This window comes from Anser anser, assembly GCF_964211835.1.
Source record: "Anser anser genome assembly, chromosome: 15".
In the NCBI taxonomy this organism is placed as follows: Eukaryota; Metazoa; Chordata; class Aves; order Anseriformes; family Anatidae; genus Anser; species Anser anser.
Genome location: NC_139736.1, coordinates 13004075 through 13026647, shown reverse-complemented (window position 1 = coordinate 13026647; position 22573 = coordinate 13004075). Strand labels below are relative to the sequence as shown.

The 22573-nt window shown below is 56.1% G+C and overlaps 1 protein-coding gene across 9 annotated transcripts in view; it reads left to right on the top strand.

Moving 5' to 3' along the window:
* The first annotated feature begins 24 nt into the window (after nt 1-24).
* The window catches only part of LOC310881792 (ankyrin repeat and fibronectin type-III domain-containing protein 1-like), a 213894-nt gene continuing 191345 nt past the window's right edge, over nt 25-22573 (top strand). For 2 of the 9 annotated variants that reach the window (XM_083799533.1, XM_083799511.1), the window contains exon 1: nt 18832-21453. In XM_083799533.1, coding sequence (XP_083655659.1) covers nt 21200-21453 — 254 coding nt within the window. In that variant the 5' untranslated portion in view covers nt 18832-21199. The other 7 variants (XM_083799537.1, XM_083799513.1, XM_083799514.1 and 4 more) reach the window with 7 other exon arrangements.

The following is a 22573-nucleotide window of genomic DNA, read 5'->3' as shown; positions in this document are numbered from 1 at the left end:
GTCCGCCCCTGCCCGCCCGGCCCGCGGAGCTGGGGGTGTGGGAGGCCGCGGTGCCCGCGTAGGGCGTCTGAGGTGTCCTCGCCTCGGAGGGCTGTGTCCCCAGGGTGGGATGTTGGGGGTTCCCCTGTCGCCCCCTAACCGCAGGCTTTCGTGGAGAGAAAGCCGGGGGGCTCTCGGTGCGCCCGCAGCGCTTGTGGAGCCAGGGCTGTGAGCCCCTCGCGAAGCGTTATTTTTATGTCAGTAAAAGCGTGGAGCCTCGCAGTGCGTTCTAGGCTGCCGCCAGCATCGTCACAGCCTGCTTCCAGAAGCCGTTTGTGCATCTGGGGCGCGCAGAGAACGGATTTCTGCAAACTTGGCAGCAGAAGCGGAGCATTATGCCGTCCTCTCAGCAGCCTGTGTCTCACAGGTAGGCCCGAGTTCACAACACCCAACGATTCTGCTTTCCGAGGCCAGGCAGCGCCCAGCCTGCTCCTCCACGGGCCAGCGGGCCCCGCAGCGCTACCCGAAACGTCGGGCAGGGCACGCAGGAACCGGGCAGGTCAGCGGCTGCAGCGCTGCGAGCCCGCCCGGCACCGGCAGGGCCCCTGCAGGCCTTCTGGATGGATCACCTCTTTGGGCACAAAGGGCTTGGAATCGCCAGGCGTGCTATAATTTGCATTTTGGTGCAGACAACGAGTCTCTAAGATGTTTTTGGCCAAATAGATGGTTTCGTCTCAACTCCAAGCACGCAACATGTCTTCTGACTCCCATCTTTAGGCAGAATTGTTGCCACGGTTTTCTCCCAAGGAGGTTTAAAAGCCGGTCGCAGCTGTGGTGCCGAGGTGCGGTTCTGTTCCTGCTCAGCGCAGGGCCGGCCTCTGCTGCAGCCAGGTGCTGCAGGAGAAGGGAGGCAAAGATCTTGTTAGGCACCTGCGTGCTGTTGACATCTAAGCGATTAAAAACAGCTGAAGAGAAGATCAGTCTGCTGTACTGTAGGAAAGTCACAGGAGGCTTGATTTGATGTCACCAGCTTCTGCACCACGTCTCCGTGGTTTGGAAATGCTGAAAAAGGAAGGCCCCCCCCACCAAGTTTCGCTCAGCATTTGAGATGAACCAGGCGCGCGACCCCTCCAGAACCTCTGGCTTTGTGCAGGCAGCGGGATGCCTACCGAGGCTAAGAAGGCTGCAATGCTGGGAAGAAGGATGGAAAGGGCGCTCCCACTGGGAAGAAGGACAGGTGGCCATTTCATGCCACCAGTGCTAGAGCCTGTCCGTGGCCTGGAGTCGGAGCAAGGCTGGGCGAGCACCGCTGCCACCAGGAAATCAGAGGGGCGGCGTGTCAGGAGGGTGAGGCCAGAGCTGCCCCTTCCAACAGCGGTGAGCACGGCGTTTGTTAAGCTGTGGAGTGAAACTGTGCTGCAAGAGTTGGGGTGAGGTGATAATTAGCAGGTGGAGAGCAGAAACTTTCTGACAGGGATCAAAGCACTCTGCTAATACTTGAGGCTCAAGACCTGCCCATGACAGAGCAGCCTTGCTGCCCTAAGAGTGCTCCCGTCCTGTGTGAGCAGCGCCTCTCCTGCTCTGTCTGCACCTCTGCCACCAGCTCCTGCTGCCTTTTGTTGAGCCTTGCAACAGGGCAGCTGCTGGGCAAACTGAGTCGGGCCTTCTCTTGCGGATGTGGAGCCTTGCCTGTGGCTCATCTGGCAAAATCCAAGGTAATTGTGTCTGATTTTTTTTTCACTGACTGCAGCTCCTGGTAGAAGGGGTAAAGAGCAAAAAGCAATATTCTGTTCACAAAGCAGTGAGCCCTGACCCAGTACTGACCTGGTGTGCCGGCACAGGAGACATTTAGGTCAGGACTGAGTGACTGTGTTTCAAACTAACAGAGTCTAAACTATCATTCTATTTCATGTTAGTGCTTGCTGGGAAAATGCTGGGTTCTGTGATATAGCACGTGCTAAATAACATTTAAGTTGATGCTAATTACTACTTAAAGATCTATTTACAAAAGACAAGTAGGTTAAAATACCTGTGCAATGTAGAAATGGCGGCTGCTCCAGTTATTTTCAGTCCCTGCAGTGGTAACGTGTTTTGCATAGGTGAAATGTGGGGGAAGTTACGGTGTCAGCATTTGTTGCTCACATTGACAGGTGCCCGGTAATATTCTGCAATCCATATCCCTTCTTTACTGGTGGCCCGACTGTCAAATGCCTGGAAGCTAATAAATATAGCTGTCCATACACTTGGATCTCCTGCTGGGTGCCTAAAGGCCTTTGAAAACTCAGCCCAGAGGCTATCATGGCAGGAGTCCCTAGGGTAAAATTCAAGCAGGCATCACACTTGGATGAACACCAAGGAAAAAAAAGTGAGAGACCGAAGCAGGGCAGATTCCCTAAAGTAAACTGCTTCTTCACCCAGTGCTTATTTCTGTGCTGGAAAGTCTTAAATGATCCTGTTAGACTATTGCATCTAGCAGTTCATCACTAATAAACCTACACAAACTTTATTATATTATCCAAGCCGTACTCCTCCTGCGTGCTGCCCTTAGAGATGAGAGCATCTGCTGAGCTGACACAGGAAAATCCTCCCTGTATGCCCCAGGGTAATGTCCTATACAAACTCCTCAGGTTCTGGAGAGACACCTTAAAGACTGGAGAACTGACACATGCTCTTCTCTGGGTCCCAAAATATTCTTGTTTGAGCCGAGGGAGGGAGGGGAAAGCCTCATAGTAATTCCAGCGCAAGCCTGTGGATGTTGCTGTGCTGCTGTAAAAATGCATAAATATCCAAAGATCCTTCTTCAGCCCTTGTTGTCGTCTTTTTGGAGCAAAGACTCCAGGAAATTAATCTGTGGGAAACATGGGTTATAAATAGATTCCCAAGCCCTGTATTTTGCTGCAACTGAAATCCCTGCAGAATTCACAGGGCTATCAGCAAGATGTGGGAAAGGGATGCAAAATGCCCTGGGAAGAGGCTGTCCGCAGCTGGGAGTGAGGGACGCCTGCGTGCAGGGGGCACGTGGATCTCCCTGGGGTACCCAGCGGGTGCTGTGTCAGCCCGCAGGCACGTTCCCGAGCTGCAGGGCACAGGTTGCACGCGTTTGTAAAATCGGGACAAACAACGGCTTTGTGAAGTTGTCCGGGAGACGAATGCTGGGAACGGTGGGAAGATCCAGAAAGAAGAGGGAATATCTTTCCAAATGTGGTCTCCTGAGGCGTGGGGTGTCCGAACAGCAGTTTCCACTGTCGGCCTGGAGTTTGGGGCGGGCAACAGCCCCGTGGGGGGCATGCAGGGCGCTGGCAGCTGGGTTTCTCTGTTGTGCATTACTGCGGGCTCCAGCAGCGCCTGCTCACGCCGCAGCCACCAAGCGGCTGCCGTGGCCCGATGGGGAGAGCTCTCCCGGGAGCTGGGGAGATGAACCTTCCTCTGGGGCCTCCGGCTGCAGTGCTGGAGCACAGAGCAGGCCACGGGCAGGAGGGGGGGTCGGCGGCACTGTGAGGCTGCCTGTCGACAGCAGGGGATGAAGCTCTGGCCCGCGGCGAGGGGCATCTCTGCCCAGGGTGTGCGGCTCCGGTCTGGCACTCCACAGAGCCTGCTTGGCCACGAGGATGGAAGGAAGCGAGGCGCTGTGGTGCGGGGGGAGCAGGGTGTTTCAGCAAGGAGATCTGTGCTGTGGGATGAGTCTTGGGGTCAAGGAGACTCGGCCAGGGTGTTTGGAAAACATCTGCAGTGATTCGTCACGCTGCGAACACCGTGTGCAGGAGCCTTCTGCCTCCGGCGGCTGTGTTTTCTGCCGGCGGGTCTTCAACAGGGTCTTTCCTTCCCTGTCCTGGTAGAAAAAGATGCACTTAACACAAGCAGTTCCCGTAAAACCAGGCGGGCAGTGGGTATGCCACAGGGGAAGCAGGGGATTAAACCCCTGCTGGGGAGCGAACGTGTGAAGGATGATCGCATTAGCACATCTTCACAATCCTGAACCCAAGCTGAGGTCTCGGTTCACACCGAATGCTCACGGTGTCGCTCAGAGTTGTCAGGCTGTGAATAGGTCTGGTGCAGTCCTGTGCAGAGGGTCCCTGTGTTGCTGAGGAATTTATGGGGCTGTTTTACCCTTGAGGCTTCTCGCTGGCTGATTTACAGGCTGGGAAAGCACAGCCACGTGGAAGCCCGAGGGCTCCTTCCTTTTTCCCAGCCTTCTTGCAGCACGGGTCTTCATGAAGTGGGGGAGATGGGCTTTCTGTGGGACTGGGAGCACCCACCCGTGGACCAGGACTTCTCCTGCCGCAGACTCACGCATGGATAGCATTGGACCTGCCCCTGAAACACGTGCAGTGACGTGTCAGGGAGCCTTCACGCCTGCATGCTCACCCACACCTCGCTGCCTGGGGGCTGCTTCGCTCAGGGTGGCAGGAGAGCCCCTCCAGCACCAGCACTGCTGCTTTCAAACAAGAGGCTCACTGCAGCTGTGATGTGGAAGGGCCCCAGCAGAGCAGAGTCCCTTGAAGTGATCTGCTTCTTCACCCAGGGCTTATTTCTCTGCTAGAAAGCCTTAATCCCACTAGACAGCTTTGCCATGAGGTTTGCGTGACCGCTTGGTGCTTGGGGTGTTTGTACCCCGAGGAAGGAAAAAAAAAGAAGCCATTGGAGAAACTCATGAGAAGAACCAAAACAAACAAACAAACAAACAAAAAAAACCAAAAATGATAGAAGGTAAATGCAAAGAGCTGAGCTCTGGGGCAGGAATCCCTGATCCACAGTTTGCAGGGGAGAATTTGCTGGGGAAATAACCCTGCCTGCTGTCTGGCTGTGTCCCGTGCTTCTGCTGCTTGCTGCCGGCGGAAACCGCGTTGGTCTTGGCATGATCCATAAGGCCTGTGACCCCGAGCTCCCCGTCCCTGCCACGCTGAGCAGCCTCTGGCCTGCGGTGGTGTTCCTGTGCTCGGGAAGCTTCAGCAGGAACACGAGGGCTGGGGGCAGCAGGTGCCTCAGCTGTGCTGACTCCGATGACCCCCAGCCTCCGACGCAAGCGAGCTCGGGCTCTGACGGATGCCGGGTTTGAGTCTGAGCCCCGTGGAGGATGGAGGGGAGCAAAAGCCAAAGGGAATCTTTTCCTATTTCTCTGAGTTGCTGGTAAAGTATAAAGCAAATTTATTTTCTCATCTGCTGCTGTAATACTCACAGATAAAGGCTAAAACCTTGCTGGCTCTCTGCTTATTAGAAGCCCAAGCATGGGGCATATGTACCTGGGAGAGGTGAGGCTTCTGAGACAAACACGACTACGTTTATTCCCAAATATCTTCCTTCCAATTAAAGAAAGGAACATCGAACCTTTAACTTGGATGGGGTCTGTCTTTTCCCACCTCAAGATGTTTCTGGTCAGGACGTGAGGGTTGTTTTGCTGCACTTGCCTGGAAGTGCCCGTGCAGCGGGATCGGGAGAGCACAGCTGGGCTCAGCCCAGCCGTCCCACACATCCAACGCCTCCCTCCGCTGGGAATGGAAGAAACAGTGGGAAAGAAAAACCTCCAGACACTTGTATATCCACATCAACAGAGGTCCTCAGAGGCAGAGTTCTCTGTGCTTTTCTGGCAGCAAAGCCAGGACAATAAGCCATGGCTTTATGAAATGCGTTTTCTAATCGCTCTTTTATTATTCTCCTTCTTTAGCTAATAATATGGAGTTAGAGGCGAAGGGAAATGCCAGTTCTGAGTGCCCTCCCTGCCTCTTCTGTGGTGTAGTGACTGATGCTAGAAGAGGCTGCAGTAATATATTTGGATTTTAATAGAGCATTTGATGCTGTCTCAAAAAGTCTGTGCAAAACCGATTAGGACAGGCTGTATCTGAAAGCTAATGACAGAAAGAACTGTTTCAGGTGGAGGAAGGTGTTTAAATTTCTGCAAACATTACTGTCAGATTCAAATCTGATTAATCAGATCAAATTAATATCATATTCATCTTTGGCAGCGGACTCAGACAAGACCTTTCAGCTCCAGGCCGTCACATCATCTGTTGCATAGGTAAGAGCGTTTGATGAGCTCTGTCCCGTTCCCAGTGGGCAGCAATCACACTTAGAGCTGAGCTCATTGATTTACTTTATTCAGTTTCATCTTCCCCATCTGGAATTCAAAAATTACTGCAAGTCTCCATATGCTAGAGATCTCCTTTTCATTACTCCTGAACTTGATTTAGCACATAAGACGGAGTTTTTCGAGGCGCTTTCGGCTATAAAGGCTTCCAAATACAACTGTCCGTTTTTCATCTCTCTGAGCGCATTCAGCTGAAACCGAGTAAGCACCTTTCCAATCAATCGATTCTGAACTGCTCCAGACATGCAGACACATGCACATCATCCTTGGAAAGACTTCTGCTCTCTGATCTTATCTCACACTCAGTTTCTCACTCACCCATCTGCTAGGAGGGCATCTCTGCAGTCCCTGCTGATATCTGCACTAGAACAACCTTCCGTTTCTCATCCTTGTCAGCAAGGTTGGCACTATCAGACAGCTCCAGCTCTTGGATTTATTCATAAAAGTTCCCATCTGCTGTTTTTGAATGGCAAGGGAATGTAAATTCTTTTCTTAAGGCCTCATCTCTGAAAAAATATATATATCAGTGCTGTGTGCCTGGATCATCCTGGAAGGGTCGATATTTCCATCCCGTGCCATCTGCCTGCAGCAGTCATCCTCCATCTCTCGAGCGGTTTCACGCTCCTTTAGTATCCCCACCGGGTGTGCTGAAACGCTAAGACTCTAATCATCAGTAGAAGCAGTTATTAGTTCTTAATGGGAGGTCATATCAGACTGAAGATGAAAAAGTTGCTTCGGTTCTCCTTCGTACTTTGAAGCAAGCACTGATTAAGAGCCATCAGAGGTGCAGTCTCACAATCAGCGGCTCCAGCTTTTCCAAGGAAGCTATTTTAAGATGGGCCAGCTATAGGCACCCTCTTTCACTGCCTGATTTCCCCAGGCAGTTTGATCATGCCCAACGCTCTGTAAGCAGCTTTGAACCGTTGTTTTCAGCATATTAAATCAGACGCATCATTCCGGTGAGCATCACCAGATCTGCTTCACGCCTGGCTGTGAAAACACGAAGTGAAGTCCCTGTGAATTTGGTGTTTATCTTCACTAGGGCAGAGCCCAGCCTTGGCCTGAGCGAGGAAGGGTCTGGTACAGCCGTGTGGCTGCTCCGGTGGTGATGGGGAGCGCAGGCGTCAGTGCGGAGCTGCTAATGGGGTGGCTGAGAGGGTTTCCAAGCCCCTTCATCCCCCAGTGGATCAGCCAGCACTTGACCACCTCTGTATTCAGTGTTAGGTTTTTATCTCTATGTTGAGCTGGCAGAGAACCTCACCGCAGGGGGGCCTTGAGTGGAGACAGCCTCCCTTCAAATCCTAAAGGCCCGGGTGAGGGGCTAATTCTATCACCTGGGAAAAGCCCACGCTGTCCCGCTGGGCTGGGACACTGTGGAAGGACTGAATGAGAGGTGTAAGAGGCCGGGAGCCCCCTTTGTATTTTCGGTGTGTCAGGTGGGGTCAGTGTCATATCAGGAGCTGAAGGAGGGAGCCAGCCCAAAGCCGTGGCTCTTTTCACAAAGGACAGAAGCAGGGATATTGCAGTCAGGTGCTTGTTATTTTCCCCCAGAGGCTGCTCTCTCCCTGCCAGGCAGGGCAGGTGCCAGCAGTGTGCTCAGGAGCTCTTAGCACAGCCCGTGCTGGGGGCTGTTTGCTCCATCCAGTCCTCGCACGTCTGAAGAGGTAAGCAGGAGGGCTCAAAGCAAAGTGGGAGCCTGGGAGCTGGGGATTAAGTATCTGGGTATTTGGGGGGTCACAGATGAACCCAGGGGGCCAAGTAGCTTGAACATAACCTGTGAGTCTGTGGACCGGCAAGAAATTCAAAGTATCAAGACCAAAGAACTGCCTGCACGCTGTTCTGATCAGGGCTTTCAGGGGATTCAGCACACCTGGAGAAGAGCTCCCTGGGGTCCCAGGCAATCCTGGCTTTGTGATCCTGGGTGGTGGTGAACAGATTTGCTCCATGTTTGAGATGAGGACTGCAGGATGGCCAGGCTGAGCAGCTGGTTGTGCTGAAAGGCGTCCGCCTGTCCCTGCTCCCTTGCCCAGGCTCTGGGTGCTGCTCCGTGGGCCCATTGATGTACTAACTGTGCAGCCTGCCATACCAGGAGGAAACCTTTCTGGTGACTGCTGAAGGTGATGAGAAATTAGATTAGCAAGTGCCTTTTGAAGCCTCACCACCAAGCATCAGCAGTGAACCTGTTCCCCGCTGAGACGTTCACAGGCCAGCGTTACTTCTTCGCTCGTCCTAGGATAACTCCAGCTTGCTCAGCTGTGAAAACAGCATCTCTCACGCTTTTCCCAGCACCTCCTGCAGCTTCTGACAGCTTTCTCTGACTCTCCACTTTTGGAACCAGTATCTAAGGCAGAAATCTCACAAACCATTGTCGGAGCTGCCCCCTTTCTTGAAGAAGACTCTCTGCCTTGATGTGAGTCCCCTCCAACTCCTCCAGGCACTGACGAACAGCTCTGGGAGCGGGGCCAAGGCTGGGGCTGAGCGTGACAGCCCCAAAGGCAGGGCCCACTGCAGCCAAGCAGCTCCCTGGGGGCCGGTCCCATCGCCCTGTGAGCCCACGTGTCGGGCTTGGCCAGGCAGGGGGTCCCGGGCTGCTGGCAGGGACTGGCGCTGGAAATGAAGAAGGTACTTCAGCCTGGGAAGGAGGGCGCCGTGCTGGGTTATTGCTGTATCTGTGCTACAGATCACAGGGTGGCTTAACGCTCATGAGCTGTCAGACCTGGCATTTTTCATCAACCTGAAACTGATTTTTTTTAGAAATTACCGTTAATTACGCTACCCAACCAGAAAGCGCAGCTCTTTGATCAGCCCTTCGTGAGGCAAGTGCCATCCATCACTGCGTCTTGTGTCAGCTCATTAGGGGTCACCTTCATTACAGACCGCGCTGGAAGCCTTGGCAGCGAGAGGAGGGGTAAGACAAGGTTTTTGCAGCTAGGTCTCGAACCACATACTGACAGTTCAGATGAATGAAGCCTTGTAATGAAGGTGCAGTCTGATCAGCAGAAGATACTGCCCAGAAGGGAAGGGGTATATCGAACGGACTGAGTTTCTGGCAACGTCTCATCTGCAGCCCCCGGCGGGGATTAACGTTACCTGTGTGAAGTATGATAAACAGGCGTGTGCACGCACCAAGGTCCTTAGAGAAGTGGTACACAGTCGTGTTGCCATATAACAGGCTTTCCTTCCGTGCCAAGCAAAATGCCACTGGTCAGGCCGCCCTTCAGCGCGAAACCCCCTTCCCAACTTCAAACTGGTAGAAGGAAGATCAGGCTCTCCTATAAAATCAAGGTCTCTTAAGATTCGGGGACTTCAGTAACTCCAGGAACCCCCTGGCTGACCTTGCTGGCTGTGCCTTGCAGGGGCTTCCACTCGTGCCTCGGGGCTGGGCGGAGGTGCTGAGACCCAGCTCGGGGCTGTGCGGGCCCCGGGGGGGCCTTGCTAAGCCTGCTGCCGCTCCACGGCCCTGCAAACCCACTGGAAAGGGAGCCCGAAGAGGACACTGAGAAGCTGAGATTGCCTCTTTTAGGCTCGTGTCTGCTGTTTTTTTTCCCTGGATGAGGGGTGAGTGACTGTAGGGGGCTCAGCACCACAGACACTGTCTAGGTCAGGATGGGACCAAATTCTGTTCAGACAGGGCGAAACCTATCTGATGACTATCTTGGGAATAAAGAGAGGTATGCTGAAAGGCTCTGTCTTAATAGCTGCAGAGACCGAAATCCTGTGCTTATCCAAGCCTACATTAATCCCCAGCACAAACAGCTCCAGCGCCAACTTCTCCGACACGGCTGGAGCAGGTCTCTTAACCCCTGTCTCTGGAGAGCCCCACCTCTGTTGTCCCTCCGCTCACCAGCACCTGCCCTCGGGGGTCCTGGTAGAGGAGACTTGTCCTCCTCCCAGCGGGGTGACGGTGCTCTCTGCGTGCCCTGCTCCTGTGCACGCACCGGTGCCGCCCTCGCCGCGGGGTGCAGACCGCTGGGGAGGCTGTGCACCGGCTGCAGCAGGGCTGGCCTGGGCAAGGTGCTCCCAGGGGTGGTGCCAGGAGCTTGGAGGACCTGCTCTGGAGGTGAGCTGGCCCCTCGGAGCCTGCAGCCATGCAAGGGGAGCTGCTCCCTGTCCGTGGGCTCAGCAGGGTTAACCTGGGCGCAGGATTTGGCTTCACGGGTGCAAAATGTCAGTGTCTGAGTTAGCTTTGTTGCCCTTGTTCACGTGTTGTCTGACGATGTAAAGCATAGCTGGTGTCTTGGCCCTGAAAAAGCAACGTGCTCTGGAAGGCTCTGCTGTCCGCGATGAGGCTGCCCTTCCGTTGTAATTGTTCTGTCTGAGCTCTTTGTAGAGGACTGGAAAGCGAGAGACTTTCAGCATTCACTGCAGCTCATTTTTCTGGCAGCCCACTGGTTCGCAGCTGGGTTGGAGCTGCCTGAGCAGAGGTTAAGAGCCATTTTGTCCAGTCGTGTGGAGAAGCTATCTAAAATAGGAGGAACGAGATGGGGAGAGGGGTGCTCAGGACACCCTGGGTGATGAACAGTGGTGCCTGGGGTGGTTCTTGTTGCAGAAGCCATCAGCAACAGAGTCGTCACTGCCAGAAATCAACTTAGCCAAAAAGCACTGGCATTCACTGCTCTTTCTGCCTGTCCAGAGAGCTCTCTGTCTGCTGGCACTCCGGGACCTCCTGCTCCCAGGGCACCAGGCAGTGCCCTGTTGCCATTCCCCTCGGGGCCTCCCCCCCGCAGTGGCAGCAGTGACATGGGACACGTCTGGCCCCAAAGCACCACGTGCAGCCCAGCAGCCTGCCCGCGCGCCGGCCCCTTTATCCTTACGTGATGCATTAGACAAACAACCCGAGGAGAAGTCACCAGACCTGGTGCTCACCGCTGCAGAAGAGCTCCTAAAAGAGGTTAAGACTGAAAGAAGCCTGGGTTGCAGTGACCACGCACTGGCTGAGTTTGTGATCTGGCCTGGCTAAGAGCAAAGTCAGACCCCTGAGCTTCGTAAGAGTCAGCTTCCAGCTGTTCAGAGAATTAGCGGAGGAGATCCCACGGGATGCGCTCTTTAGGGACAGAGGATCTGATCAGAGCTGGCAACTCTTTACGGATATTTTCCTCGGAGCGCAAAAGCTCTCTATTCCATATGTAATAAATCAAGCAGGGAAGGTAGGAAACCAGCGTGGTTGAATAAGGATCTGCTGGTAAACTTAGGCAAAAGAAGGAAATGCACAGAGGGTGGAAGCAGGGCCGCGTGCCCCGGGAAGGGTAGAGAAATGCTGTCTGGGTGTGCAGGGATGGGAGCAGGAAAGCCAAGGCACGGACAGAACTAAACTTGGCAAGGGATGAAGAGAATAACAAGAAGGGGTTCTGCGGGTACGTTGGCCACAAAAGAAAGACCGGGGAAGGTGTAGTGCCTCTGGCAAATGGAGAACAGGTAACAACAGAGGAGGAGAGGGCAGCGGTACCTAACTAGTTCTTTGCCTTGGTCTTCACTGGTGGTCAGACTTGCCACATCTCTCGAGCCCCTGAACCTCTAGATGGGGCCCGGGGGAGCGGAGTGCCTCCCGCTGCAAGTGGAGAGCAGGCTCAGGACCTCCCGATGCAACTGAACTACAAGTCTGTGGGGCCTGGCGACATGCATCCCAGGGTCCCGAGGGAACCGGCTGGTGTAGTCCCCAAGCCCCTCTCCATCATATTTGGAAAGTCCTGGCAGTCAGGAGAAGTTCCCCGTGAGTGGAAAAAGAGGAACATCGCTCCCGTTTTTAAAAAAGGGTTGAGAAGGCTCCAGGAAGACCTCACTGCAGCCTTTCAGCACTTAAAGGGGGCTTATATAAAGGATGGAGAAGGATTCTTTAACTGGGTAGATAATGATAGGGCCAGGGGGAATGCTCTTAAACTAACAGAGGACAGATTTAGACTAAATGTTGGGAGGAAGTTCTCCACTGTAAGGGTAGTGAGGCACTGGCACAGGTAGCCAAGAGCAGCTGTGGATGCCCCATCCCTAGAGGTGTTTGAGGCCAGGTTGGATGGGGCCGTGGCCAACCTGATCCAGTGGGTGGCATCGCTGCCCAGGGCAGGGGGTTGGAGTTAGGTGATCTTTAAGGTCCCTTCCAACCCCAGCCATTCTGGGATTCTGTGTCCCAGGTGCAACACAGCCTTCCTCAGCTCTGGCAGCTGTGTGGAGCTGGATCGTGGATAAACGTGTGGGGACTGATCCCAGAGCTTGCTGCTCTCTGTGGAAAGCCCCACTGGGACAACGCGGGCACGTCTGTGGGTGTGAGGAGCGGGTACCGCTGCCGGAGTCAGCGCCGGGAGGGTTGGTGCCTGGACTTTGCTCCTGCCCGTGTAGGCAGCAGCGTGCCCTGGAGGCGCTGTGAGATGCAGCCAGCGCACAGCACCTCAGACCCCCTCCTGCGTTTACACGCCAGGACTATGAACTCTGGCGCGGCCCCAAGCACAGCCACGGCTCAGCACCAGCCCTCCGCTGGCTCGGATGCTCTGCATCAAGGGTGCCCTCAGTTGAGAGGGGAAAACATTTTTCCTTCCTTATTCAGAGGATGCCTCAAGCGTTTTGGCTGGGAGCTCAGCCCATACCACAGCTCCTCTGCCAGATGTGGGCCTGTTGGTTTTTTTTTCTGTTTAATCATGGAAAGAAAAATGTATTTGTGTCTCCCAGAAACCGTTTTCGCTGTAGAATCTCTTCTTCTTAGCCCTAGAGTGTATTTTCCCCTGCTGAATTATCTGGTTTGGTTGGCGCTCGGTTTGCCAGATGTGAAGCGTGAGGGTGATGCCGTTTTGGAGATGGCACGACACGGCCCGGCCTGAAGGTTAGCGCTAACGTGGGGCTTTCAGGATGCTCCTTGGGTTGCAGGTGAGCATCTCCACCTGGGTGCTTCTGGGCAGCCCGGCCGGGAAAGCACAGAGGTCTCAACCTCCCCATCACCAGGCGCAGCCCGCCGTGAGGGGCATCGCCGATGACAGGCAGCAGCGGGACCCTCTCAGGCTGGCTCGTACGAACGCTGGGTGTTTCAGCGCTCTGAGCTTCTTCGCTCGGATGAAATTCCGTGGCCGTGCGGTGTGGCAGGCGGACGCGCCCCAAGCACCGCCTGCAGACGCGGGTGTCCGCAGCGGCTTCTGGCCCTCGCAGGGTCGCTTTGCCCGGCGAGGCGCGGGGCCGTGCCCGCTGCAGGGGCCCTGCGGTGGGCTGCAGGTGCAGCGGCTCCCGGGGGGTCGCCGGCAGCCGGCGGAGGGGGCAGGAGGCCGGGGGGCTGCGGGCTGCAGCTGGGGCGTTGTTATCGGCTCCGGCTGCCTCAGCGGCGAGAAGCGGCCGGCGGGCACCGGGCAGGGGAGAGGCACGGCGAAGAGTAACAGCCCTCGCCCCGCGCCTCATCGGATCCGCGGGTGTCTCTCGGGGGGGCAGGCTTCCCCGTCCCGCCCGAGCCGCGGGGCCGTGACGCCTCGCACCTGCGGCTCCCCGACTCGGTGCAGAAGGCGCGGGGAGCACCCGCCCGCCCCGGGGCCGCTCCCCGCAGCTCCGGCGGCCCTCCTGCTGCCGCCACCCCGCGGCTCCCGAGCGCCCCGGCCTCAGCCGGGGGCCGACAACGGGAGGCTCCCGGCGGCCGGTCCCGGGGCTGCAGCCGCTGCTTCGCCTGCGCCCGGCGCCGCTCAACCGAGCCGGGACGCGGCCGCTTTCCGCCGGGCACCGGGGGGCCGGAGGCGGCGGGGCGGGCCGGGCCGGGCCCGGAGGGGAAGGGAAGGGAAGGGAAGGGAACGGGGGAGGCTCCCGGGGCCGCCCCCGCCCCGCGCCGCCCCCGCCGCCCGCTTCCTCCCCCGCGCCCCCCGAGCCGCGGCCGCAGCCGGGCCCCGGGGTGCGGGGAGGCGGCGGCGCGGGAGGGGCCCGAGGGACGGCGGAGCGAGTGAGCGCCCCCTTTTCGGCTGCTGCACCCCCCCCTTTCCGCTGCCCCCCACTTTCTGCTGCCCCCCCCCCTTCTGCCCCCCCCCCCCCTTTTCGGCTGCCCCCCTCCTTCTGCTTCCCTCCCCCCCCCTTTTCGGCTGCCCCCCCCTTTTCTGCTGCCCCCCCCCCCCTTTCTGTTGCCCCCAGTCCCCCCACTTCTGCTGCCCCCTTTCCCCCCCCCCCCTTTCCTCCACCGCGCCCGTGGCTTTGGGAGCGCAGGGGCCGTGCTCCAGGAGTCCGCGCGTTGCAAAACATCTCCTGGCTTTGCAGCACGCTTTCTGCTTTTTTTTCCTTTTTTTTTTTTTTTCCTTTTTTTTTTCCTCCCCTTTTACACTTGGAGTAGCTAATTGGATAGCAAAACAGGGACTGCAGGGGTGGGATTACTTCATGCTCTTGCAATGCTGTTTTGCTGCTCGGTGGCAGTCCTCCCGCGTGGAAGGGCTCAGCCGCGGCCGCCCCGTTCCGCCGCTGGTTCCGAGCGGGGCTCCGCTTTCCAGAAAGATTTCATTGTCTCTCCGGCTAAGCTGGCTTCGGAGGAGATTTGTTCTTCTGAATGGTGCATTCAGCAGGTCCTGCGGTCCTTTTGGTGCAGTTGTGTGCTCTGGGGTTTCCTCGGCCGGCAGGTTGATTCCAGCACTGGGGCTTTTTTCTTCTGCCTGTTTCCAGGAGATTTCCGTAGAAAATGCGAAGCCCGGTGACAAACCAGGGAGGGAGCCCTGACTCTGCCCTGTCCCCCTGGAGGTTGCGTTCCTCTTTTTTTTTTTTTCTTTTTTTTCCTTGTTGAAAGTTGGATTTCCTTGGGTTCAGCTGGGAATGGGGGTATAGGGCAAGTTCCCATGTTGGTGGCATTGAAGCTCGGCCAGCCAAGTGAGACTACGGTGCGTCCAGATGCGCCCTGTAAAAAACTTCTGGAATATAAGCAAGAAGCTCTCTGCCCTTTAAAAAAAGAAGGGAAGGAAAACCGAGGAGTGGGTTTCTGGCTGCTGGTTCCTTTAGGCCAGGAGTCCCCAGGATGCGTGAATGTGGGATGGGATGGGATGGGATGGGATGGGATGGGATGGGACAGGATGGGACGGGATGGGATGGGATGGGATGGGACGGGACGGGATGGGATGGGATGGGATGGGATGGGATGGGATGGGGTGAGCAGCCTGGCTGGGGCCGGCGGTGAGCATTCACCCCGCTGAAGGCCGTGTGAAGGAGGGGCTGTCGGGAGCCCCCTTTCTTCTCCATGCCTTCCCCTCCCAAGGGCAGGAGGAGATGCTGAGGGGGATGCTCAGGAGCAGCTCGCTTATCCTCTCTCTCTTTCCCCCCCGGCTACTTTTTCTTGCTCTCAGCAGATAATTACAGCGGTAAAATAGGGAGGGAGGGAGCTGTTTGCCTTCCTTCTGTATTGTAAATATTCTGCCTATCAAACACTAACTCTAGAAATAATTAAACCCAAGGGGAGATGCTTTGTACATCTTAAACCTGGGCTTCCCCTGGTGGTATCATCCTCCCGGGTGCGGCTGTTTTGCTTTAGTTGCTTGAGTTAATTCTACTGCAGTACTGAGGACTCACTCCTGTGTGGTTCCTGAAGTCTTTCTGCGTTTTGAGGAGTCTGGGACTTGCTCGGTACCTTCTCTTCTGCCCCCAAAGGGGCAGTGCTGTTAGGTGGGAACTTCCTGTTCCGAGTGCCAGGGACAGGGCGGAAAGTTGACCTTTTGCTGCAGCTTTCACCCCACCGCACCAAAGGTAGTCTTGGTTGACTTTATTTTTTAGTAGAGTTGCTCGTCTCATTTAAAATTATGAGAACATATTTCCCATAATAGTCGTATGACTTAGCTTACATCCTTCCCTCTCCCCTTCCACTAAGTAAAAATCCAGATCTGCTGTAATGCTAACAAAAATCATCTGAGTGCTTCCCAGAGCTGGGCTCATGTTTGCGCCGTGGAGCTGCGCCCATCTCAGGAGGTCTTCTCCAGCGCACAGGGAGGTAGCTGGCAGCGTAGGGCGGCAAATGTTTTTGGCGAGGCTGGTCCATGCCCCAGAAAAGCCCCAGGCTCGGTGAGGAAAGCGCCGCGATCTCAGCGTCTGTTCCTGGAGAACAGCTTCTGGCAGGAGGAGGCATCTCCTGCCCCGGGCAGCGCACGGGGCGAGGCGTTTCTCGAGTGCTGCTTGAGAAGTTGTACTTCTGGTCTTCGTCTGGGGGGAAACTCGTGTGGCCGTGTATCGTGTTCCTGCAGGATAATTAAATCAGGATAATTAAATTAATAGCCAGAGAAGGGCGAGATGTTACCCTGTATGGCAGCCATTATGACTATGGGGCTTTTAATTACCAGCCCTTTCCCTCCAGCTCGAGAGCAAACACTCTTCTTGTTAGCTGAAAGGATTTAATTTTCGAAGAGGGCACGCCGTTGCCATTTACACAGCGCTCAGCCACCGTCATTCTCATTTACGGCCCTCCGCTTGGCAGCATCGTTAGCGCTGGGAATGGTGGGGAGCGGCGCGGGACCGAGCTGGGACACGGAGCGCTGCGCCACGGCTCCGGACACCCGTCTGAAGCTGGTGCTCACAAGTGCGACTACAGGGGCTGCTGCTTGAGGTCCGAGAGTTGTCCCCTCCCCGGCAGCAGGGGACGCGGAGGTGGATGCCCTCCGGCGTGCTGCTGGCGGTGCCCGGCTGCTCCCCGTCTGCCGCAGCGCAAGGTGGCGGCTGCTGCTCCCGGGGGCTCGTGTTTTCTTCCGAAAGGAGAAATCTGTGTCGGCTGCTCCGCCTGCCCCAGGCTGAGCTCGACACGCTGTGGTGGCCAGGGCTGTTTTAGGCTTGGGGGGTTTCTCCTCCGTACAGCCTGCGTCTTCTCCTGGCTGCGCTCGCCTTTCTATTTTGACTCGTGTCCAGCTTCTCCCTGGTTCAAGGTGAGACGTTAAAGGACATCGGCGTGGGCAGGTGCGTGGTGCTGAGGCAATATAAAACACCGCAGCCCTTTTGATGGAGGCTGCAGTCCCTGGAGCAGGAAGGGACAAGCGGCAGCCCAGGATACCCCTGTCGCCTTGGGGTGCCACTTTCCCACGTCCCCGCGCCTGTTTGCTCAGTAAATTGTAGAATCAGGGAATGGTTTGGGTTGGAAGGGACCTTAACGATCTAATTCCTGCCTTCCTGCCAGGTGCTGCTGGAGTCTCATGCTGTTTTAGGTGCTCACCTCCAACCTGCACAGTCGTGTCTCACTGGGTGAGAACGAGAGCACTTGGGCTGAGCGGTGATCCCCGGAGAGCCAGGGCACTGGTTGTTTGTCGGGAGTGCCAAAAGGTACGCAGCAAGGCTGTGTAGCTGGAGGCTGGGGATGGAGCTTTGCTGGGACAGCAGTGCCATTTCGGCAGCGCTGAAACGCTCCGGGCAGGGCGTCAGGCAGGGCTGGGTGCTGTAGCTCGGGTGGGCCCAGCTGATGCGGTCTCTGCTCCGCTTCGGCTGCTGGGTGGGGTGGGAGAGGGACCTCGCCGGGTGGGGCTGCTGGCTGCTTGCCCCTCCGCCGCCTCCCCGGAGGGGCGGCTGGCAGCGCTCCGCGTCCTCTGCTGCTGCTCAAGCCCTGCTTTCCGGGTGCTGGCGGCCCTGGGCGAGCGGCGCTGGCACAGCGTGCTCTAGGTGGAGCATTTGTGCTGGAGAGCCCAGGCTTTCAAGAGCTCGAATAGGAAGTTACTTCTTGCGATAAATTGATGGCTTCATTTTTTTGACCTTTGAAAGCTTTTCGTGCTTTCGCTACGTGTAGGAAATGAAATTTCTCATGCTGAGAAACAGCGAGTTCTAGCTCTGGGAAAGAATGACCGACGTGATCTTCTGTCGGATGCCTGGCAGAGCTCGGATAGTGCGAAACAGGGCTTGGGTCCCGGGCTGCGTTCTTTCGTTTCAGAACATCTGTCTGCGAGACTGCGGAGCTGGAAAGGGGAATTGGGAGAACACAGCACCGCTGGGGTGTTCTGGTGGCTGGGGAGCCCATGGAGAGCCACCAAAGCACAGCGGCTTCTGGTCTCAGAGAAGGGTTTCAGTGGTGACTGAACAGCAGCTTCAGGGAAAAATGAAATGCTAAAACGATGAAGGCTGAGGGCTGCTTGATCCTGAGTCTGGTTGAAGTTTGGGCATAGCTTGAAACGTTTCCTGGATCCTCCTGGGGCTCCTCTGACACCCTTCCTGCTAGCCATGGTGCTTGGCCACTGGGGCTCTGCTCCGGCTGTGCCGAATGGTGCTGGCTGGTGTGCTCTGTGTGCATCGCTCTGGCTGTCGCTGAGCTGTCATCTCTTCCCTTACCATTTCTTTAGCTTTCTGGGGGCATAAGAGTCTGTGCTGTCCCTGTTCTGAGTGTTTTGTGGCTTGTGTTCATAAGTCTTTTCTCAAATGAAAGGCAGCGACCTCATTTTCCTCCTGGGGACTTGTTCCCTTTGCAGCTGAGCGGGCTGTGGAGTGCCCAGATTAATGCCCTGGGTGTGCCTGCGAGTTGCTGCCGTGCTGGTTACCTGGTGTGGGGTGGATGTGGGACGTAGATGGACGTGGTACAAACCCTTACACTCTCTCTGTTTTTATTTTCAGAACTCGTACGGGGACATCATCACCTCTGGGTGCCTGGTGCTCGTGCCACGCAGCAGCCTCGGCCGTGGCAAAGGACGGCTCAGCCTCGTGGTGCGGCCGCGGTGACGCCGGGAGAGCTGCCCACGTTTGCGGGCCTGCGGGCGGTAAGAGCCAGGCAGGGCAGCTGTCTGTCCCACGTGCAGTACTTTGTAGGTGGTTCAGTGTGCAAATATGGATGAGAGACTCCAGAAGTCCCTCTGAGGTATTTGTTCTGCTGCTTCCCCTTGTGAGCTCTGCTCTCTTTGCTGTATGTTGGTGTGTGATTGAAATGGGGAGAGTGCAGTTGTCCTCTGGCTGTGCTCAAGCTTCTTAGACTCTCTTCTTTTCTCTCCTTTTTGCTGCAAAAGCATTCCTTTCTAACAGGGTACAGGGGGGAAATTGGTTAAAGTCTCACTTAAATGCTTTTTTTTGGGGTCATAAGCTGAGTGTAATGCATACTGCTTATTAAATCACGTATCTATCTTGGTTGGGGATTGCAAAGCACACCGAAACCCCTGTGACTTGCCAGCGGATGCAGGTGCTCAGTCTGCCCTGCTGGATGTTGCCCTGCAAAGCCACGTGCCTGCAGGTGCCCGGAGCAATGCCCGGGGTGACTGAGCTCCAGCCATGGCTGCGCGCTGTGGACCCCAGACCGACGAGTTGCCTCTTACTGCAGGCTTTCCCTTGTCTGTGAGATGGAGAAAAACCATTTTTCCCAGGAGCACAGCTGTAACACCCTGGTCACTAATGGTCAGCAAGTAGTGGAAGTTTTTGGGGTGAGGATGGAAGGCGAGGGGGTTTGTGGCAGCAATATCCTGAGGTCTTTTTGTCCCGACTGTCACAAGCACAAGGAAGACCTCAGCTTGGCCTTGAAGCCTGTGCTGTGACTGTGCCGTGGGGGTGGCACGCATCCCCATCCCAAGAGCAGATGATTTGATGACATCAGGTGGGCTAAATCAGATGCTGGCTGCAAAGTTTTGCCAGCGTGCAGTTCCCTCGTGCAGGAGGGGGCTGATTCAAGGGCAGCTGGCAGCTTCGTTTTGTGACTGATGTCTCCGAGCAGAGGAGAGGTATGTGAGAGCTGGCTCCGCAGGGTGCTTCATGGGGTTAACAAGCACAGTGTGCAGTGTCACAGGGTACTAAATGGCAAAGTCCCTAACCACTGTGGGGCTTTACTGCCAGTGTGGATGTCCAAAGATGTTCTCCTCCTTCCGAAAGAGCAGATGAGGCTGGCTTTGTGATGAGGCAGGAGGAAGCTGGCTGTGCAGGTCTGGGCACAGCCGCTCGGCCAGCGCCCGCTGTGGAGAGGCACGGGGAGGCTGCTCGGCACGGCAGCACCGCGGGCTGTTGGTTCTGGCAGGCCGGGTGCTGTTTTCCGTCTGGTGTTATGGCAGTAGAGGCCGACTGATTCCCAGGAAACAGCGTTCTGGATACGTGGAAGCTGGCGCAGGTTTCCTCCGACGCAAAATGGGTTTGTAGGAACATACCAGGCTCCTTTATAGAGCAGCTTGGGAGCTAATGAAAGGCATTGCTGTGTAAGAGCAAAATATTGTCAGTGAGTTACTCACGTCGTTAACGAGGTCAGATCATTGCCTTGTAACCAAATTAGTTTGTTTTGCTCTAATCAGTTTTAGTAGCTAGAGTGCTCAATAATTACTTGTGTCTTTATGAAAGAGATGGGGCAGCATGAGTATAGCTGCTGGCAGACTTCTCTGGCTCTGAAATGGATTGTGCAGATTATTTGGGAAGGCATCCTTCCAGATGCATGATGCACCCGGAGCGATGCTGTCAGATCCCGGCCGCAGCCAGGAATGACTGCGGCCTGTAGCCTTGCTCCTCTGTAAACAGCCGTCCTTGGGGTGTTCAGAAAAGCGTGTGCAGCAGGGACGTCTTTGGACTCTGCTGCGAATGTCTTCTTTTATACCAAGCAGGACTGCAAACAGCGTGTGAGGTGTCTCTCTGAACTTTTCCTTCCTTTAACCTATGTACATTGCTGAGACCCCAGGTGCTATCAAATACCTCTGCTCTCTAAATCAGAAAACGTCCTCCCGGGTGTTTGCACCTCCAGTATCTTTTCCTTTTTCCAATGCGAGGGGTGTGTTCTTTGAAACATCAGCCTGTGGTGGCTTGGGTGGACGGAGAGGGCTGAATGCAGCTCGTGAGGATGGGGTGCTGAGAGCTGCTGTCCCTGCGTAGTGGTGGTGACTTGACTCAGGAGAAGGGACCGTCACCTGGCCCTGCTTCTCCTTACGGGCGATGGAGACAGCTACGTAGCGTGCCGTGCAGCAGAGGGTCATGCATGTGCCCCCCGTGTGTCCAGCTGCTGCACTGCAAGAGAAGAGCTGTGATGGTTGGCAGCAGCTCTTCTGGGATTAGGTCCTTCCCTGCCCTCGGTCTCTTTTGGTAGACTTGTACCTGTAAACTGAGCCAGAGAGAAAAACGAGAGAAGCTTTTGATCAGAAGTTGCCCTCTTCTCAGTGAGAGACTTTCTGCAAAAGGACGAGTTCCTGCTGGAGCCACTAGTTCTGTCTACCCTTAACCCACTGCTGATTTTAGCTAGAACATTGCTAATTCTTGCTGTTCTTTCTAATTTCCTTTAAGGTATTTTCTTCTGGCTCAGTTCAGATGTATTTCTCCCTGAAACTGGACAAACTGATGCTGGGTAGTGTCGCTGTCCTGGAGGGGTGCCTCCTGGCGTCTCGTGGGACTGAAGCAGCTCTCGGGTTGCTGTCTCCGTACCTCAGGGTCTGCCTGTCTGAACGGCCCCAAGCGGTGAAGCATCACCTGCCCCGAACGCACGCGAGGCTCGCCGCATCTAGCGCCCCATCAGGGCTCCCCTGCCACGGGTGGAGGCGGTGTACTGGTGTCCTCTTCCCTCGGTAAGAGCTAATGGGAAGAAATGCGCAAATACCAGGTCGTGTGGCTGGCGCTGTCTCTCTTGGATGCAAATCCAGCTTCAGAGGTTTGGCTGCCGCACGGACCTGCTCCTCTGCTGCTCTCTGTGTTGTGAAAGCTGCTGACGGACAGACCGGGGCTGCTGAGCAGACTGAGCACGTGGCGGCTGGTGTGGGGCAAGGTTTTGGAGACAACTCCAACTCCCTTTGCTTGGGGGTGGGATGATGTATCTGGGATTCGTTGTGGAACCTGCAGTTGCTGCCGTGGGTAAGAGACGGGGGAGGATGCTGGGGGTGGATCTCAGGCGGGGCAGAAGCTTGCAGGGCAGCGGTTGCTTGCAGAGACCTCTTTGGCCCGGCATGGGAACCAGGACGTCACCGTAGCATGCGTGGCTTAGTGACGTTAAATTTGCCAAGTAAAAGCTCTCACCCTTGTGTGGGTGCCTCCAGCTGTCCTGTGCCTGGAGGACAGCTCGTGCTGACTTCCCTGCCTTCTCCTGTGGGCGAGGGCCAGGCCTCCCGTGAGCTGCCATCCCGTACTTTCACTCTGGTCCTCTGTGGTGAATCAGCCCGGGAAGCCGAACAGACGAGAAGCCACGTGCTGGTGTTAAGGTAGCGTTTCTGGTGCTCTGCTCCTGGGCTAGGTCTCACCTACTCCTTCCCGACCAGCAGGCCTGCAGCACCCACCGCAACGACGCCTGGGTTGACCTGCCCCTAGCCCTGAGCCCTAGGCTCTGGCCTTGTTGGCTGGGCTGAGCAGAGCCCACGGACTCCTGACTTCTCCTCCTCCTCCTCCTCGCTGTCCCGTGAGCCCGTGTCCGGCCGTTGCGGCCACCTGAGCCGTACCCCTGCACCCCGCGGTCCCGGTGAGTCCCCGGCCCTGGGAGCTGGCTGGGGGCGTTGGGGAGAATCCCTGTCCCCTCCCAGCACCCCGGGCCGCTGTGCTCTGGCTGCTCCATCGCCTTCTCCTGCGATTGGGTTTGAATTTCCCGCATTTTAATTCTATTGCACGTCTCCTGTTCCTGTGTCGTGGAACAAGGAGGGCTCTGTACGGCAGAGCCCCGCTGGAGATGTGCATTTTGGCAATTCTAAAAATACCCCTCGC